General features: G+C 39.4%; 1 protein-coding gene across 1 annotated transcript in view; it reads left to right on the forward strand.

The window, feature by feature from the left end:
• The first annotated feature begins 4023 nt into the window (after positions 1-4023).
• mlxipl (MLX interacting protein like) overlaps positions 4024-18316 on the forward strand; it is a 40615-nt gene continuing 26322 nt past the window's right edge. The window contains exons 1-5 of the mRNA XM_031826999.1: positions 4024-4438; positions 10021-10127; positions 11037-11119; positions 11293-11382; positions 11501-11542. Of these exons, the coding sequence (XP_031682859.1) occupies positions 4068-4438; positions 10021-10127; positions 11037-11119; positions 11293-11382; positions 11501-11542 (693 nt within the window). The 5' untranslated portion in view covers positions 4024-4067. The remainder of the gene's footprint in view (positions 4439-10020; positions 10128-11036; positions 11120-11292; positions 11383-11500; positions 11543-18316) is intronic.

The following is an 18316-nucleotide window of genomic DNA, read 5'->3' on the forward strand; positions in this document are numbered from 1 at the left end:
TTTTCACCATATTGTGACGTTTCAATGATAACTACCTTTATACAGTCAAAATTTGGACACACTTACTCATTCAAGGGTTTTTGTTTATTTTTACTACTTTCTACATTGTAGAGTCATTGAAGACATCACAACTATGAAATAACACATATGGAATCATGTAGTAAGAAAAATCGTGCTAAACAAATTAAAATAGATTTGAGATTTGAGATTCTTCAAAGGAGCCACCCTTTGCCTTGACAGCTTTGCACACTCTTGGCATTCTCTCAACCAGCTTCACCTGGAATGCTTTTCCAACAGTCTTGAAGGAGTTCCCACATATGCTGAGCACTTGTTGGCTGCTTTTCCTTCATTCTGCGGTCCGACTCATCCCAAATCATCTCAACTGGGTTGAGGTCGGGTGATTGTGGAGGTCAGGTCATCTGATGCAGCACTTCATCACTCTCTTCCTTGGTCAAATAGCCCTTACACAGCCTGGAGGTGTGTTGGGTCATTGTTCTGTTGAAAAACAAATAATAGTCCCACTAAGTGCAAACCAGATGGGATTTTGTGTCTGTCACACCCTGATCTGTTTCACCCCCCTCCAGGTGTCACCCATCTTCCCCATTATCCCCAGTGTATTTATACTTGTGTTCTCTGTTTGTCTGTTGCCAGTTAATTTTGTTTCGTCGAGCGTACCCGCGGTTTTCCCATGCACCTGTCTTGCTCTTGTTCCTGTTTTCTAGTTTCCATATTTTGACCATTCTGCCTGCTCTGACCCTGAGCCTGCCTTCCAATCTGTATCTTTCGGACTCTGTTCTGGATCACTGACCTCTGCCTGTCTTTCACCTGTCGTTTGCCTGCCCCCTGTTTTTGTGATAAACTTCGAAACTGTCTGCATCTGGGTCTTCTCATGTGGTAGCCGTGCTGGTTAAGTGTGCCTTGAATTCTAAATAAATCACTGACAGTGTCACCAGCAAAGCATCCCACACCATCACACCTCCTTCTCCATGCTTCACAGTGGGAACCACACATGCGGAGATCATCCGTTCACCTACTCAGCATCTCACAAAGATACTGCTGTTGGAACCAAAAGTCATCAGACCAAAGGACAGATTTCCACCGGTCTAATGTCCGTTGCTCGTGTTTCTTGGTCCAAGCAAGTCTCTTCCTCTAATTGTTGTCCTTTAGCAGTGGTTTCTTTGCAACAATTCGACCATGAAGGCATGATTCACGCAGTCTCCTTTGAACTTGATGTTAAGATGTGTCTGTTATTTGAATTCTGTGAAGCATTTATTTGGGCTGCTATTTCTGAGGCTGGTAACTCTAAAGAACTTATCCTCTGCAGCAGATGTAACTCTGGCTCTTCCTTTCATGTGGCGGTCCTCATGAGAGCCATCATAGCGCTTGATGGTTTTTGCGATTGCACTTGAAGAAACTTTGAAAGTTCTTTAAATGTTCCGCATTGACTGACATTCATGTCTTAAATAACGATGGACTGTCATTTCTCTTTGCTTTTATGAGCTGTTATTACCATAATATGGACTTGGTCTTTTACCAAATAGGGCTATCTTCTGTATACCTACCATGTCACAACACAACTGATTGGCTCCAATGCATTAAGAAGGAAAGCAATTCCACAAATTAACTTTTAACAAGGCACACCTGTTAATTGAAATGCATTCCAGGTGACTACCTCATGGAGCTGGTTGAGAGAATGCCAAGAGTGTGAAAAGCTGTCATCAAGGCAAAGGGTGGCTACTTTGAAGAATCTCCTATATAGGTTACTACATGATTCCATATGTGTTATTTCATAGTTTTGATGTCTTCACTATTATTTTACAATGTAGAAAATAATAAAAATAAAGAAAAACCCTTGAATGAGTGGTTGTGTCCAAACTTTTCACTGGTTCTGTTTTCCATTTTGGATCAAAAGTAGCTAGTAGCTAGCTAGCTGCCAGCAAAGGTGTCAGCTAGAGTTGCCGCAGGAGATGCCAATTTAGCATTTTACAGTCTGAGAGTAAATGGAATGGTGAAAAAACTATTGAAAAAACATTTTTGTGTTTCATCGCTAGGTTTTATGGGCTCTAGTAGGCTATTTGCCAACATTGGCAACTCTTTGAATAGTATATTGAAACTATGAAACTATATTCATTTTTTAAAGAATGTCCAATTATAAATAGTTGACAATAACACATTTGAGCAGATTGGACTAGAATGGGGCATAGTCTACTGGGGCATAGCCTACTGAATTTATCATCCACTGTTCCAGATAAGTTGTTGTAAGAAAGAGTGGCCTCCTTTCAGCTGGTTCCCAGCTGACCCGGAGCCTCAAAACAGGACATTTACATGGCATGGGACAACACATCTGATTTTGTGCCACACTAAAGGCTAGTGGGGCCAGTTTTGGATTGGATGTATCCCATGCCTTCCAGGTTACATCTGTCAACTTCGGCATGTTCTGCACTTACTCAAATGCCACAGTGATTGGCCAAGTTAGAATTGGACCAAAGTTGACCAAGATAAAATTAGTTTTATACTGGATATTCAGTGCTATTCTGTTTTCTCTCAGCAATATATATATATTGAACCAAGCATGCCAGGACTATGAAGATGGTATATTCTGAATCAGTAGTGTATGGAGAATTTTTAAAATGGATTATATATTTATTTTTTAATGAGATGGTTGAGAGGGGGAATTGGCAAGGAGGGGTAGTTTGAGGTGGGATTTGCCCTGGTGTTTAAACAAAACATGCCATAACTATGAAAAAAATATATTCTAAAATGGGGGTTGGATGGACAAAAAACTGCTTTTGTGGGTGGAAATTTTGAGAAGAAAAAAAATATTCCAGCTTTCAATCTACACAAAGCGTGCCATGACTATGAAAATGATATATTCTGAATCAGGGGAGGATGGGGGAATAATGGCTCTGGTCCACATTATAGTCCAGTTGGTGGAAATGCAAACACATAAAGTAATGGCACGCTTTGTGTAAACTATTGAAGATTAAAAGATAAATTGATGTCCATCTGACTATGAAAACTATATATTCTGAATTGGGGGAGATTCAGAATATATCATTTTCATAGTCATAGCAAGCTTTGGGTAAGTGCCATTGAAGATTGAAAGCAAAAAATATAAGCCAGGGATTTGGGTCCATCCTCCCCTGATTCAGAATATACAATATTCATAGTATTCGCATACTTTGTCTAAGAGCTATTAAATATTGAATGCTAAAATAATTCACAAAAATAAAAGCTGTGGATTTTAGTCCATCCTCCGCTGATGTCCATCATCCGCTGACTAAGAATATATCATTTTTGTAGTAATGGCACACTTTGTGTTAGAGATATTGAATATTAAAAACAAAAAATTGTATTAAATAAATACATTTCCCCCCGAAAAAGCAAATCTGTTGTTCTGCCCCTGAACAGGCAGTTAACCCACTGTTCCTAGGCCGTCATTGAAAATAAGAATTTGTTCTTAACTGACTTGCCTAGTTAAATAAAGTTAAAATTAAAATAAATAGCCAGGGATTTTGGTCCATCCTCCCTCGAATTTTCATAATCATGGCACGCTTTGTGTAAGAGCTATTATAGATATGAAAGAAAAAAACATTTTTAGAACTACATTTAACTAAATAAAAGCCGTGGATTTTTGTCTGTCCCCTGATTCAGAATATAGTATAATTTTCATAGTAATGGCATGCTTTTTTAAAGAGCTATTGAAGGTTGAAAGCCAAAATATTATTATAATATTTTTAAAAGTCTCTCTAGATAAAAAAGAAAAAAGCATTGACTCAGAATATATAATGTTCATAGTCATGGCACGCTTTGTGTAAGAGGTATAGAAGATTGAAAGCCGAAATCTTATAATAATATATATATATTTTTTTAAAGTGTGGATATTTCTCCATCCACCCCTGATTCAGAATATAACATCTTCATAGTAATGGTATGCTCGGTTCAATAGCTATTGACAAGAGAAACCCCAATAGCCACCGAATATCCAATATAAAACTAATTTACCTCAGTCCAAAACCGGGGGAAAAGTTCATTGCAGCGCGGAACAAGTTGAATTTTATACTGGAATGGCAATGGCAGAAATAATGTCTCCGGAATTGTCTCAGGGACAAGGACAAGGAAAGCAGAACCAGCTCAACGACTTAGAATCAGATTCGGACCAAGAGGAAGATCATGCGGCGACCACCGGGACTGGACCGGCTGTTGCTGGCTCTTTTCTCCGCGCGCAGGTCATCCATAGCGGACACTTTATGGTGTCCTCCCCGCACAGCGACTGCACCCCGCGGAGACGGAAAAGCGGAGCTACGGTGCGATATGATTTCGATACCGTGAACAGGACTTGGTGTCAAACATACAGATTCGGTCCGCTAAGTTCTGGGAGCCTTAGCATCGACCCAACCCTGACCCGGTTATTTGAGTGTATGTCACTGGCTTACAGGTAAATACCTCATTATTGATTATTGTATTGTTTACTTGTGTGTAAAGTTGTCAATGGTTTCAACATTTCCACGAGGGAAGTTGTCAAAGGTGTCTACATTTCCACACTGCATGAAAATGAACCACACTTTGGCGAAGTGATGCAACAAAATATTGTCTGCCCTCACTGTAAAAGCTAGAATTACAAGTCTCCGTATATGCCTAATATTATTACACTTTCACAAAACAATTGATTGATACTGTATGTATAGAGAATGATTAGGCTTAAATAGAAATGACAAACTCAAAAGGTGTGTCTGTGTGTGTGTAGGCTGTGTGTGTGCGTACATGTGTGTGGTTGGGTGAAGGGATTCAGAACAGGCTGGAGCCTACTTGCGAAACTGTTTTGAAAATCTTGACAGAGAAGTGGACTTTGGTTTGAGTTGGCAGCCAGTATGTTATGGAAGATTACAGTGTAACTAAGGGAAAGGATAAGAGAGAGTTACCACAAAGACCCTGTGCCTGCTAGCTCCTCTCTATCCCCTTACCCTATATTCAGTGTTTTTCCTTTTGTAATGAAGAAAACAAACTGATGCCAACAGGGACTTTGGCATGCTGCAGGATATTTCACTGCTGATTAGTCTATACATTATTATTAGCACTTCCCTTTCTGTGAATCAATTACATCACAAGTATTTGTTATCAACATTTTTTTTAACAACCACTGGTTGATAGACAGTATACAGTATGTACAGTGTCCAACATTGTTGCCCACCTTCCATTGAGTGGAACTGTTCATGGCTGAGTAATGGACAGATAGCGACATACAAATATTTAAAAAAACTTGAAAATAAAATATTTTCACCATCATCAGGAATGATAAAGGAAGGAAGGAGACAAGAATACTTTTGGCAATTTTCAGGGTGTTGAATGTGTTGAATGAGACACTGTCGCAATTGGGCAACATGGACATGAATAATAGATGTTATATGAAGCATATATCAACTTATTAAAACTCAATTTCCCCATTTATTTACGAATCTCCTATAGCCCTTTCACTTTCCTTTTTGTTGACTGCCACATCTGTACTGGAATTGATCAGCTAACAAACAAGCAACAAAGGGGTGTTGGCCCTGCCCTGGGCACCCACTCAACCTGCTGCCAGTCAAGTCAATGACAATGCAGACATAAGGATAATTAGATTTAGAAAACGTTTTACCTCACAATTCTAAGCTAGGAAGTGCAAACAGTATTCATCAAGCTAGCCAGCTAGTTAAATATTTAAAAAAAATATAAAATTAAATGTAAAATCTACATGACTAGCTAGATGGCGAATTAGCCTGTTTGTCCCATTGACTTAGCATGGGTTTGCGGTTAGCATGCTAATCAATTAACATGAGCACCACCGTGGATGTTTTCGGCAGTTAAACCTGACAAACTGAACATATAGTATGTATGTAATAATGTACAGTATCATGATATAATATTGTAGTGGAGTAACATATTGGATGTGAATGGCCAACAATTCATTCCAACATGTGAGTTGATTCTCTCTCACTTCAGCTCAAAAACAGCCGCCATGTTTTTCTCAATATTTTGGAAGAACAGACTGTTCACATGACCAATATCTGTGCTCTGATTGGAGGATTCCTACACATTTCCCACTAGGTGGAGCTGCCGATCAAGAGTCGCAAGATAATAAAAAATTGCTAATTTTCAATGTAAATTAGTTGCAGCAACCATTGCTGGCAACATTGCTCAGCAATATTGTATTGGGTCTTGGTTAGAAGGGATCCAGCTTTTAAAAAATTAACATCAGATTTTACTTTCGTAACAGGGTAGGAAAACTTATGCATCAGGTTAGGAGAATTAACGTAGTAGTTTAGGATAATTAGGTTAAGGTTAAGAAAAGGTTTAAAGTTACCAAAAACTCAAAAAAATATAAACTTTTGACGTTCATTTTGACAAAAGCTGGATTCTTTCTAGCCATGACCGCAATTCATTTGGCCGCATATTGGCGGTGTATCATGTCCTTTATTATCTGTGGAATTTTTATATGCAGCGCCACCGTGTGGACAGTTATATTATTTGACAAATCCTCCAATTAGAGCACAGATATGGACTCCCGAGTGGCTCGGCGGTCGAAGGCATTGCATCTCAGTGTAAGAGGCGCCACTACAGTCCCTGGTTTGAATACAGGCTGTGTCACATCCAGCCGTGATTGGGAGTCTCATAGGCCCAGCGTCGTCTGGGTTTGGCCGGTTTATGCCATCATTGTAAATAAGAATTTGTTCTTAACTGACTTGCCTAGTTAAAACTAGGGATAGGCGGGATGCAAATGTCTCAACTGGCCAATTGCCAGGGTGAATGCAGAGCGCCAGATTCAAATAAAATACTATAAAAGTCCAACTTTCATTAAATCACACATGTAAGATACTCAATTAAAGCTACACTCGTTGTGAATCCAGCCAACATGCCAGATTTAAAAAATGCTTTTCGGCGAAAGCATAAGAAGCTATTATCTGATAGCCTGCACAATCTGCACCAGCAGTAAACAAAGGAGTTAGCATATTTCAACCCTGCAGGCGCTACACAAAATGCTGAAATAAAATATAAAACATGCATTACCTTTGACGAGCTTCTTTTGTTGGCACTCCATTATGTCCCATAAACATCACAATTGGTCTTTTTGTTTGATTAATTCCATCCATATATATCCAAAATGTCCATTTATAAAGCGCGTTTGATCCAGAAAAAAACAGCTTACAAAAAACGCAACGTCACTGCAAAATATTTCTAAAGTTGCCTATAAACTTTGCCAAAATATTTCAAACTACATTTGTAATACAACTTTAGGTATTTTTAAACGTTAATAATCGATCAAATTGTAGACGGGGCAATCTGTGTTCAATACAGGAAAGAAAACAAACCAGCACCAGTTTTCACGTCTTGCGCAACTCACAAAAGTGTCCCCGGTTCCTAGTTGGCCTACTTCTTCAAGGAATAACTTCAACCAAATTCAAAAGACTGGTGACATCCAGTGGAAGTGGTAGGAACTGAAAAAAGGTCCCTAAGAAATATCCCTTAGCAATAACAAGTCAGGAAACAGAGAGAGGAGAAAAAAAATCTGAACAGTTAGTCCTCGGGCTTTTGCCTGCTACATAAGTTATGTTATACTCACAGACATGATTCAACAGTTTTAGAAACTTCAGAGTGTTTTCTATCCAAATCTATGAATAATATTCATATCTTATATTCTTGGCAAGAGTAGCAGGAAGTTGAAATTGGGCACGCTATTTATCCAAAAGTAAAAATTCTGCCCCCTAGCCCCAAGAGGTTAAATAAAAACAAATAAACTATTGGTCATGTGATCAGTCTGCCATTCTAAAATATTTAGGAAAACATGGCAACTGTTTTTGAGCTGATGTGAGAGAAAATCAACTCCTGTTTTGGCCATTCATATCTGAAATGTTTTCTCCCTACAATATACGATCATGATATGTAAATACATACATACTGTGTACAGTTTGTCATGTTTAACTGATGAAAATATCCATGGTTGGTGCATGCTAATCAGTTAGCATGCTTACCGGAGCTCATGCAAAGTCAATGGGACAAACTGGCTAAATTAGCTAACCAGCTAGCCACGTAGCTTGTTTGCTAGCTATAGCCATTTACATTTAGTTTTCCGTTTTAGATATTTTTTGTATGTTTAGCTAGTTTGCTAGCTAGCTTAAAACCATTGCCATGTTACTAGCTTATTATTATGACATTATATGTTTGCTAAATTTAGTTATCTTTACTGTATGTCTGCATTGCCATGGACTTGACTGGCACCTCTTTATTGCTTGTTTCTTAGTTGATGAATTTCAGTACAGCTGTGGCAGTTAACTGGCAATAACAAGCTATAGATGAGTAAATAAATGGGGAAATTAAGTTTTAAATGGATTTATGCTTCATATGAAATCTATTATCATGTCCATGCTACTCATTGCTCCAGTGTCTCATACTCCTCTCAGTTTCCACCATCATTGCTCATCAATATTGCATAAAAAATTGCCAATGTGTCATGCCTTTAGAACTGCCCGAACAATGTCTTCAGTGTGTGTGTGTGTGTGTCTGTGTGCCACGCCATCAACAATGCTTGGCACAGAGAGGAAGTATTTTCCTTCTACTACTCCAATCAAGCTTTTACAATCTGATAGTTGCTCCATGAATAAAACACACACGACCAGAGCCAAGAAAAATACTGCAGCCCTAAAGAAAGACTGCTACTAAATCCATGTTTCAGGTGTTTACTAGACTATATTCAGCGATAGACCTTTCTTTGATTGAGGAAGGAAGCTAGGAATATTTTATCATGCTAAGGATACAATAACACAGTGTACTAGCATAACCAATCATTCAATCTTTAAGCATAACCAATCAATGAATGTATCCTGTATCATTTTAAACAAAAGCTAGCTATTGCCAATGAAATGCAGCACTGAATCTGATAGGATACACACTATTAGCACAGGAATTGTTATTTATTTTTAATGTCCGCTGATGGATCTGATGAACATTGCCTTTTCAAACAGTTTTTCTGAGACATCTTAGTGTTCGCTTTTTTTGTAAGGTGTTAACAGCATAGTTTATGTCAGGTACTTTGTTAAAACAACATTTTACATAGAACATTTATTAGTCACCCTCCAGATGGGTGAATGTTATGGTTTATTTAACCCATTAGCTTCATCAAGTCAATTTGTACCCGGTTAATGTGCCTCCTCTGCTGTTTTCCTGAACGTGGATGCTGACAGGGTTTTCACTTTAGCTATTTGACATCATCCAGCATCCAGCCCCTAGGAAATGATTCACCTGGCTTCCTAGCAACCCAATAAGCACCAGCCATTAAGTGGCCCCTTCTCACCAACTGGTGTGCTGACTGTCTTAGTCTGACACTGGAAAGGCACAGGGTCGAAAACAGCCTGCTTTTTTGCTCAGTGGCATCCTTTTCCCTGTTTAGTTAACCAAAAGTAGAACATTATTTAGGAAAGAGGGTGCCATTTTGTACACATACCCTTTCAGTGTTCTGGTGGAAAGGCTCCTCTGATTGGGTGCCATCAGGGCTGTGTGAAAATGATGACGTCAAAGAAAGAGGCAGCATTAATATACAGTTTCAGTGCTCTTGTTTTTAACAATGAGGCAGAGGACTGGTCCTTTCATATATTGTATAGCTTTTTCTCAATGCTGGATGATATGTGGAGAATAGAATAGAGAATAATAGAATAGAGCATTCAGTTTCTGCATCTCTAATATTTATCCTCTGCTTGTTATCTCATCGTTGTGTTTTGACAATCATTAACTCTGTCAATTGCTTGTCTCTCTGTCTCTCTTTGTAAATGAGAGGGAAGGAAAGTTTGCCCAAGGTTGTCATAACATAACCATTCCTCCCTAATAAATAGAATATCTTGAAGTGGGACACAAATGATATTGAAGCATATTTTTTACTTAAATATCACAGGTATAATGCTTTGTTACTTGTTATAAGCATGTATATGAACCTTTTATAATGTCTTAATTCCTTTATTTTGTGTGACTAAGGATTATGTTATGTCTTTTCAGTGGTAAAATAGTCTCTCCGAAGTGGAAGTCTTTCAAAGGCCTGCGGCTGCTCTGGAGAGACAAAATCCGTCTGAATAATGGAATCTGGAGAGCCTGGTTCATCCAGTGTAAGTCCTCTCCTCTCCTCTCCTCTCCTCTCCTCTCCTCTCCTCTCCTCTCCTCTCCTCTCCTCTCCTCTCCTCTCCTCCTCTCCTCTCCTCTCCTCTCCTCTCCTCTCCTCTCCTCTCCTCTCCTCTCCTCTCCTCTCCTCTCCTCTCCTCTCCTCTCCTCTCCTCTCCTCTCCTCTCCTCTCCTCTCCTCTCCTCTCCTCTCCTCTCCTCTCCTCTCCTCTCCTCTCCTCTCCTCTCCTCTCCTCTCCTCTCCTCTCCTCTCCTCTCCTCTCCTGTCCTGTCCTGTCCTGTCCTGTCCTGTCCTGTCCTGTCCTGTGTAGCTAAGTTCGTAGAACATGATGGTTGAAACACCAGAGTTGTAGGTTCGATTCCCACATGGGACCAGTATGAAAAAGTACCAAAATGTATGCACTCGTTTCTGTGAATTGCTCTGGATAAGAGTGTCTGCTAAATGACTAAAATGTAATTCCATTCATCCTCACTCTGTTCTTTCACTCTGAGCAGCTTGCATGTCTCCTGTCGTCCCAGGGTTGTTTAATCTGATAACAGACAGGGAGAGCTTTGTTCACCCGAACTGATACATGGACTTGTTACTACAGTACAGTCACACAACAAAGAGAATAGCTCGAGTGGGATGTCTCCTACAACTACTGTACAATGTGGACTGAATTAATTTTAACACAATGGCGTGTACAGCTTTCCATGCCAAAAACATACTAATGAGAGCTCCATTACTTTATTCACATGATGTTGAAGCCACATTTGGAAAGAAAACACAGAAAAACTAACAGAATTGACTGATTTATTGAGAGAATTGGCAGAGTTGACAGATGTGAGAGTCCATTGAACCATTAATCCAAGTCATGATTGAATGATCAGTTGTTTCTCGTCCGTCCCGTGGTACAGACGTGGAGAAGAGGAAGAACCCTGTGTGTGGGTTCGTCACCCCACTGGAGGGCTCCGAGGCCGACGCCCATCGCAAACCTGAAGTAGGTGACCTTTGACCCCCAAGGCCGAGTGAGGAAGTAGCCAATATAGTGCACTGCTTTTGAGGAAGGCCTATAAGGCTCTTGTCAAATGTAGTGCACTATGTAGGGAATAGGACATACCCATTTAAAATCAACTCCTATTAACTCCTATGTTTTTTGTTTTCTCTTATAAGGCTATAGTTCTAGAAGGCAGCTACTGGAAGCGTAGGATCGAGGTAGTGATCAAAGAATACCACAAGTGGAGGATCTACTACAAGAAGAGGGTGAGTGCTCATTTTGGACATAGATAAGGATCCTTTTTGCATTATGACCTTTTTGTTATGCATTCTTTTCATGTCATTCCAATTGTACTAAATTCTGTTTTTTCTTCATCCATTGAAGCTTCAGAAAAACAAAGATGGCCTTTTGTCAATGCTACAGAAGGTAAGATAAAGACTTGAATATTTCAACTCTACTTATAAGGTTTTAATTTCCCAACATTTTTGTAACAGGCCCTGCCAGTATGTGCACTCCTTAGTCAAACATTGAAAACATGTGTGAGGAGAGTTTCCATATCTCAATAATTATATATGTTTGGTCAAGTATGGGAACTGACCATCGTCTGACCGTTTATGCAATTAAGTTTAGCCAAACGTGCATGCATGCGCGCGCATGTGTGCGTGGCTGTGTGATATTGACAGAGCAGATTAATGACCCAGGTGTATTGTGTTTACCTTAGTAGGTTTGGAGCTCACCATATGTTTGTCAAAGTCCTATCACTGTCTATTAATAGATTCCATTCAGATTCTTCCGGCCTTGGTCAGTCAGAGAAGAAAACAGAGGGGAGGCACAAAAAGGAAAAATAGAAAACATGCAAAAGTACTTGCGTCACAGGCCGACATTGGTGATCAAGTTTGTATTGTCTTCTGTGACAATACCTCTAATCTCTCTCTCTGTACCCCCACCCAATCTCTCTTTCTCTGCTCTGTCTGTCTTTCACCAAGGATGTGGCTTCAGACTTTAATATGTCATTTAATCAAATCTGACCCACTTGCTGATGGGTTGCATTGTGAAGCAGGGGGAAATGTAAGGTCTTTGTTGTTCTACTGGATGTGTGAACGTGAGTTTGTGACGTCGGTGTCACTCTGGCGCAAAAACAAATTAGCCATATTGGGAAGAGGATGTGGTTTATTTTTATTTATTTTTTGTATTTAACCTTCATTTAACTAGGCAAGTCAGTTCAGAACAAATTCTTATTTACAATGACGGCCGACCCAGGCCAAACCCTAACCCGGACGATGCTGGGCCAATTGTGCGCCGCCCTATGGGACTCCCAATTACAGCCAGTTGTGATACAGCTTGGAATCAAACCAGGGTCTGTAGTGACGACTCTAACACTGAGATGCAGTGCCTTAGAACGCTGCGCCACTTGTTTAAGAAGAGAAGCATTGGGAGGAAAGAAAGAGGCTGAGGGATGGAGAGGGGAGAGATGCTGGATATGTACCTTATTAATGACTCACATGAGCACACGTGTGTCCTCTCAACCCACAAAACCCTAAACCCACTCTGTGTGCAAAATACATGGTCAGGTGAAGTCCCACACCCACTCTGCATTATGCAGTACATGGTCAGGTTTCCCCTATGATCCTGTCTTGTCTCCCAACCATTCTGTCACTCTATCTCCTTATTCATCTTCCCCATCCTTTCCTGCACCTCCTCCTTTTCACCTCTATTTTACTTCATCTTAATCATTCTACTACACTCTTATAAAAAAGTGTTCTTCATTTATCCCCGTAGGAGAACCCTTTTTGGTTCCAGTTAGAACCCTTTGGTGGTGAAAACATTTCTACCTAGAACCATTTAGTGGTGAAAGGGTTCTTACGTAGAACCTCACATTTAGTTTTTTGGAGCCTAAAATAGTTATTTTCAGAGGGTTTACTATGGGGACAATTGAAGAACCTTTTATGGTTCTAGGTAGCACTTTATTTTCTGAGAATGTACAGTTGAAGTTGGAAGTTTACATACACTTAGGTTGGAGTCATTAGAACTCGTTTTTCAACAACTCCACAAATGTCTTTTTAACAAATTATAGTTTTGGCAAGTCGGTTAGGACATCTACTTTGTGCATGACACAAGTAATTTTTCCAACAATTGTTTACAGACAGATTATTTCACATATAATTCACTGTATCACAATTCCAGTGGGTCAGAAGTTTACATACACTAAGTTGACTGTGCTTTTAAACAGCTTGGAAAATTCCAGAAAATGATGTCATGGCTTTAGAAGCTTCTGATAGGCTAATTGACATCATTTGAGTCAATTGGAGGTGTACCTGTGGATGCATTTCAAGGCCTACCTTCAAACTCAGTAGATCTGGTTCATCCTTGGGAGCAATTTCCAAACGCCTGAAGGTACCACGTTCATCTATACAAACAATAGTACGCAAGTATAAACACCATGGGACCACGCAGCTGTCATACCGCTCAGGAAGGAGCTGTCTCCTAGAGATGAACGTACTTTGGTGCGAAAAGTGCAAATCAATCCCAGAACAACAGCAAAGGACCTAGTGAAGATGCTGGAGGAAACAGGTACAAAAGTATCTATATCCATAGTAAAACGAGTCCTATATCGACATAACCTGAAAGGCCGCTCAGCAAGGAAGAAGCCACTGCTCCAAAACCGCCATAAAAAAGCCAGACTACGGTTTGCAACTTCATATGGGGACAAAGATCGTACTTTTTGGAGAAATGTCCTCTGGTCTGATGTAACAAAAATAGAACTGTTTGGCCATAATGACCATCGCTATGTTTGGAGGAAAAAGGGGGAGGCTTGCAAGCCGAAGAACACCATCCCAACCGTGAAGCACGAGGATGCCAGAATCATGTTGTGGGGGTGCTTTGTTGCAGGTGGGACTGGTGCACTTCACAAAATAGATGGCATCATCATGAGGCAGGAAAATTATGTGGATATATTGAAGCAACATCTCAAGACATCAGTCAGGAAGTGAAAGCTTGGTTGCAAATGGGTCTTCCTCAAATCAAATCTAATTTATTTATATAGCCCTTCGTACATCAGCTGATATTTCAAAGTGCTGTACAGAAACCCAGCCTAAATCCCCAAACAGCAAGCAATGCAGGTGTAGAAGCACGGTGGCTAGGAAAAACTCCCTAGAAAGGCCAAAACCTAGGAAGAAACCTAGAGAGGAACCAGGCTATGTGGGGTGGCCAGTCCTCTTCTGGCTGTGCCGGGTGGAGATTATAACAGAACATGGCCAAGATGTTCAAATGTTCATAAATGACCAGTATGGTCGAATAATAATAAGGCAGAACAGTTGAAACTGGAGCAGCAGCACGGCCAGGTGGACTGGGGACAGCAAGGAGTCATCATGTCAGGTAGTCCTGGGGCATGGTCCTAGGGCTCAGGTCCTCCGAGAGAGAGAAAGAAAGAGAGAAGGAGAGAATTAGAGAACGCACACTTAGATTCACACAGGAAATCTATAGGACAGGAGAAGTACTCCAGATATAACAAACTGACCCTAGCCCCCCGACACATAAACTACTGCAGCATAAATACTGGAGGCTGAGACAGGAGGGGTCAGGAGACACCTAATGGACAATGACCCCAAACATACTTCCAAAGTTGTGGCAAAATGGCTTAAGGACAACAAAGTCAATGTATTGGTGTGGCCATCACAAATCCCTGACCTCAATCCCATAGAAAATTTGTGGGCAGAACTGAAAAAGCATGTGCGAGCAAGGAGGCCTACAAACCTGACTCATTTACACCAGCTCTGTCCGGAGGAATGGGCCAAAATTCACCCAACTTATTGTGGGAAGCTTGTGGAAGGCTACCTGAAATGTTTGACCCAGTTAAACAATTTAAAGTCAATGATACCAAATACTAATTGAGTGTATGTAAACTTCTGACCAAGTGGGAATGTGATGAAAGAAATAAAAACTGAAATAAATAATTCTCTCTACTATTATTCTGACATTTCACATTCTTAAAATAAAGTGGTGGTCCTAACTGACCTAAGACAGAGAATTATTACTAGGATTAAATGTCAGTAATTGTGAAAAACTGAGTTTAAATGTATTAGGATAAGGTGTATGTAAACTTCCGACTTCAACTGTATGTACCCATCTGAAGTGCAAATGTATTAACATTGGGAAGTCTATACATTGCATGGGAAGTCTGAAGTCAGTTAAGTCATTGTTTACTGTGTCGAAGGTTCTGCAGGTCCTTGTAATACCTGATCAGGTTTGTGACCACCAGAGATAATGTTTGACTGTGTGTAGAACTCTGTGTTGTCTGGGACTGTGCTGTACTAGAAGGATAGAGAGGGAAACCTGTGTATATAGGGCAGAGTATTACAGGACTGACTGTGGTTAAAAGGAACACAAGCCGACAAACCTCACTGAGGCCAAAGTTCACTTGACATGAGCGAAAGCACCTGCTATCAGCTCACAACATTCACACAACTTTTGTAGTTTATCTGGTCTTGACTTAAGCTAGAATTGTGGTCAGTTGCGTATATGGCTGATGTAGGGTCCTTTTTGTTTAGTTCAGTAGCCCTTTCCACTCGCAGTCCATCATCCCATATACGGCTTGACCATTTCAGATTTTGTCATTGATTACTTAAATTGGAAACCAGTGGCTGTACAGTATACATGCTATATTATGTCAGAGCACAGGTTCTCCATTTAACAGCACTGTATAGGTTTTGACTGACAGCCGTTATAAACTTGAGCACCGCGCACGACAAGAAGATGCCCCCATCCCTCCTGCTATTTGCACATTTGTTGTTGTCTGAGTAAGGGAACTGCTGTACCTTAAGATGACTCAGTGTATTTTGAAAGATGAGATGTTGGGGATTGTAATAAATACTGCTTTGATGTCATTCAAGCAAACTACACACCCATGAGTCCAAATGTGTACTTCATATTTTAAACCTCACGTAATTTACAGTATCAATGTTTATGATCCCTATGTTTGATCCACAGTTACAAGGATGACATGTGTTATCATTCAGTTAGTGAAATTACATTGAAAAGACGTCTTTTAGATGCCTTTTCCAGAAGTTGACATCAAGTGAAAGGTTAACAAATGTATTTTTTGGACGTCGAAAATACATCTTATACGGACGATAAAAACACATCTTATACGGACTTCACAAATACAAAATACATATTTCCTAGACATTGAAAATATATATTTTCTGGACATTGAAAATACCTATTTTCCTTACGATGAAAATGAGTATTTTTCAGTCATTGATTCTATGGACAAATTTCAACTGATATATATTATCAATTAGGTAAGCATTATACCACAATAATAATTTTCCACAACTCTTAAAAGGAAAGAGGAGCCAAATGTAGATCGTAAACAAAATATTTATTATTGATCCCATAACTCACATGCAATTAAGTAAGCTTTTTTAAAAGCTTTAAATCTGAATGATGATGTTCAAAGTAGTCTAATACGTAGTCTAAAAACACTTCAACTACAATAAGATATTGAGTAACGATTACATATTATTTTTCTTGCTATGACTGTGATATGTTGTTGTTTATCTACCTTAGGTAAATACACTAACTGTAAGTCACTCTGGATAAGAGCGTCTGCTGAATGACTAAAATGTAATTGTATTATTCTAATGAGCTCCGCCCCGAAACAATTATACATTTGGTCATTGAGTACCAGATCCAAATCTGAACGAATCATAGACATCTAGGCTATGTTTCACAAGTTTGAACATCACAGTACAGTACGGCACAGTGTAGTACAGTAGAGCACAATAGAACACAGAAGAGTAAAGTACAGTACAATACAGTACGGTACAGGACAGTAGTTTTTTTCAGTACATTACAGTATGGTATATTACAGTAGAGTTTAATTCATTAGAGTTAAGTACAGTAGAGTACATTACGTATAGTTTAATTCAGTAGAGTACAGTAAAATACAGTAGTTTAATTCAGTACAGTAGAGTATGATACAGTTTAGTTTAGTAGAGTAGGGTACATTAAAGTATGGTACAATACAGTACACTACATTATACTTTACAGTACTCTAGTGTGCTCTAGTGTAATGTACTGTACTCCACTGTCAAATTTTTGTAGGTCTGTTTTTGGGGGTTTATTTATTCGCACCAAAGAAAAGAAGTGAAAGACGGACAAAAAACAGGTAAAAAAGGTGTGCAGGTGAGGTTGGAAGCACAAAAGCGCTGATATGAAAACCTCACCACAAATAAGTACAACAACAAAAAAGTTTGTTCAATCAGTTTAACAAAGCATGTTAGTTATAATTGCACATGATATACTCAGTATACAAGAAAAAACATGTTTGATTATGTATGTGTGTGTGAGAGTTAGGCTACATGGAGGGGATTATTGGTAGTTTGGTTCATCAGACTGACCCCCAGTCTTCACTTGGAAGTTATTGAGGGATGATGAAGTTTTGGCAAGATTACGAAAATGATTCCAGAGTATGGTACCTCTCTATCTGATAGAGAATTGGCTATGTGAGTTGCGGCAGTGGGGAGGGTGAAGGTTATCGCGGTGTCTTGTGTTCTATAGATGGATTTCAGAATTAACCTGGAATAATCTATTGAAGGGTTTAGGTAAACAGTCTGCGAGATATGAGTATTTGTGTACTGGCCCAAACAATATTACAGTAAATGAGATATGGGTAAATTAAGCTATAGTATAGAGTTAGGAAGCAAGCCTGATGAACCAAACCACTAATCTTTTTGATGATACCAACAGATTTCATTACTTTGCTAAAGACAAATTGAACATGATCTTTCCAGGATAACTTCTCATCAATTCGAAGGAATCGAGTGGATGTGACTTGTTCCATTTCATTCCCACCAATTCCAAATCAAATCAAAGTTTATTTGTCATGTGCACCGAATACAACAGGTGTAGTAGACCTTAGAGTGAAATGCTTACTTACAGGCCCTAACCAACAGTGCAATTTAGTAAAAAAAAGATATTAGGTGAACAATAGATAAGTAAAGAAATAAAAAAAACAACAGTAAAAAGTATGTGAAAAATAACAGTAGCGAGGCTTTATACAGTAGCGAGGCTATAACAGTAGCAAGGCTTTATACAGTAGTGAGGCTATAACAGTAGCAAGGCTTTATACAGTAGTGAGGCTATATACAGTAGCGAGGCTATAACAGTAGCGATGCTATATACAGTAGCGAGGCTATA

The sequence above is a fragment of the Oncorhynchus kisutch genome, linkage group LG6, assembly GCF_002021735.2.
Source record: "Oncorhynchus kisutch isolate 150728-3 linkage group LG6, Okis_V2, whole genome shotgun sequence".
Lineage (NCBI taxonomy): Eukaryota > Metazoa > Chordata > Actinopteri > Salmoniformes > Salmonidae > Oncorhynchus > Oncorhynchus kisutch.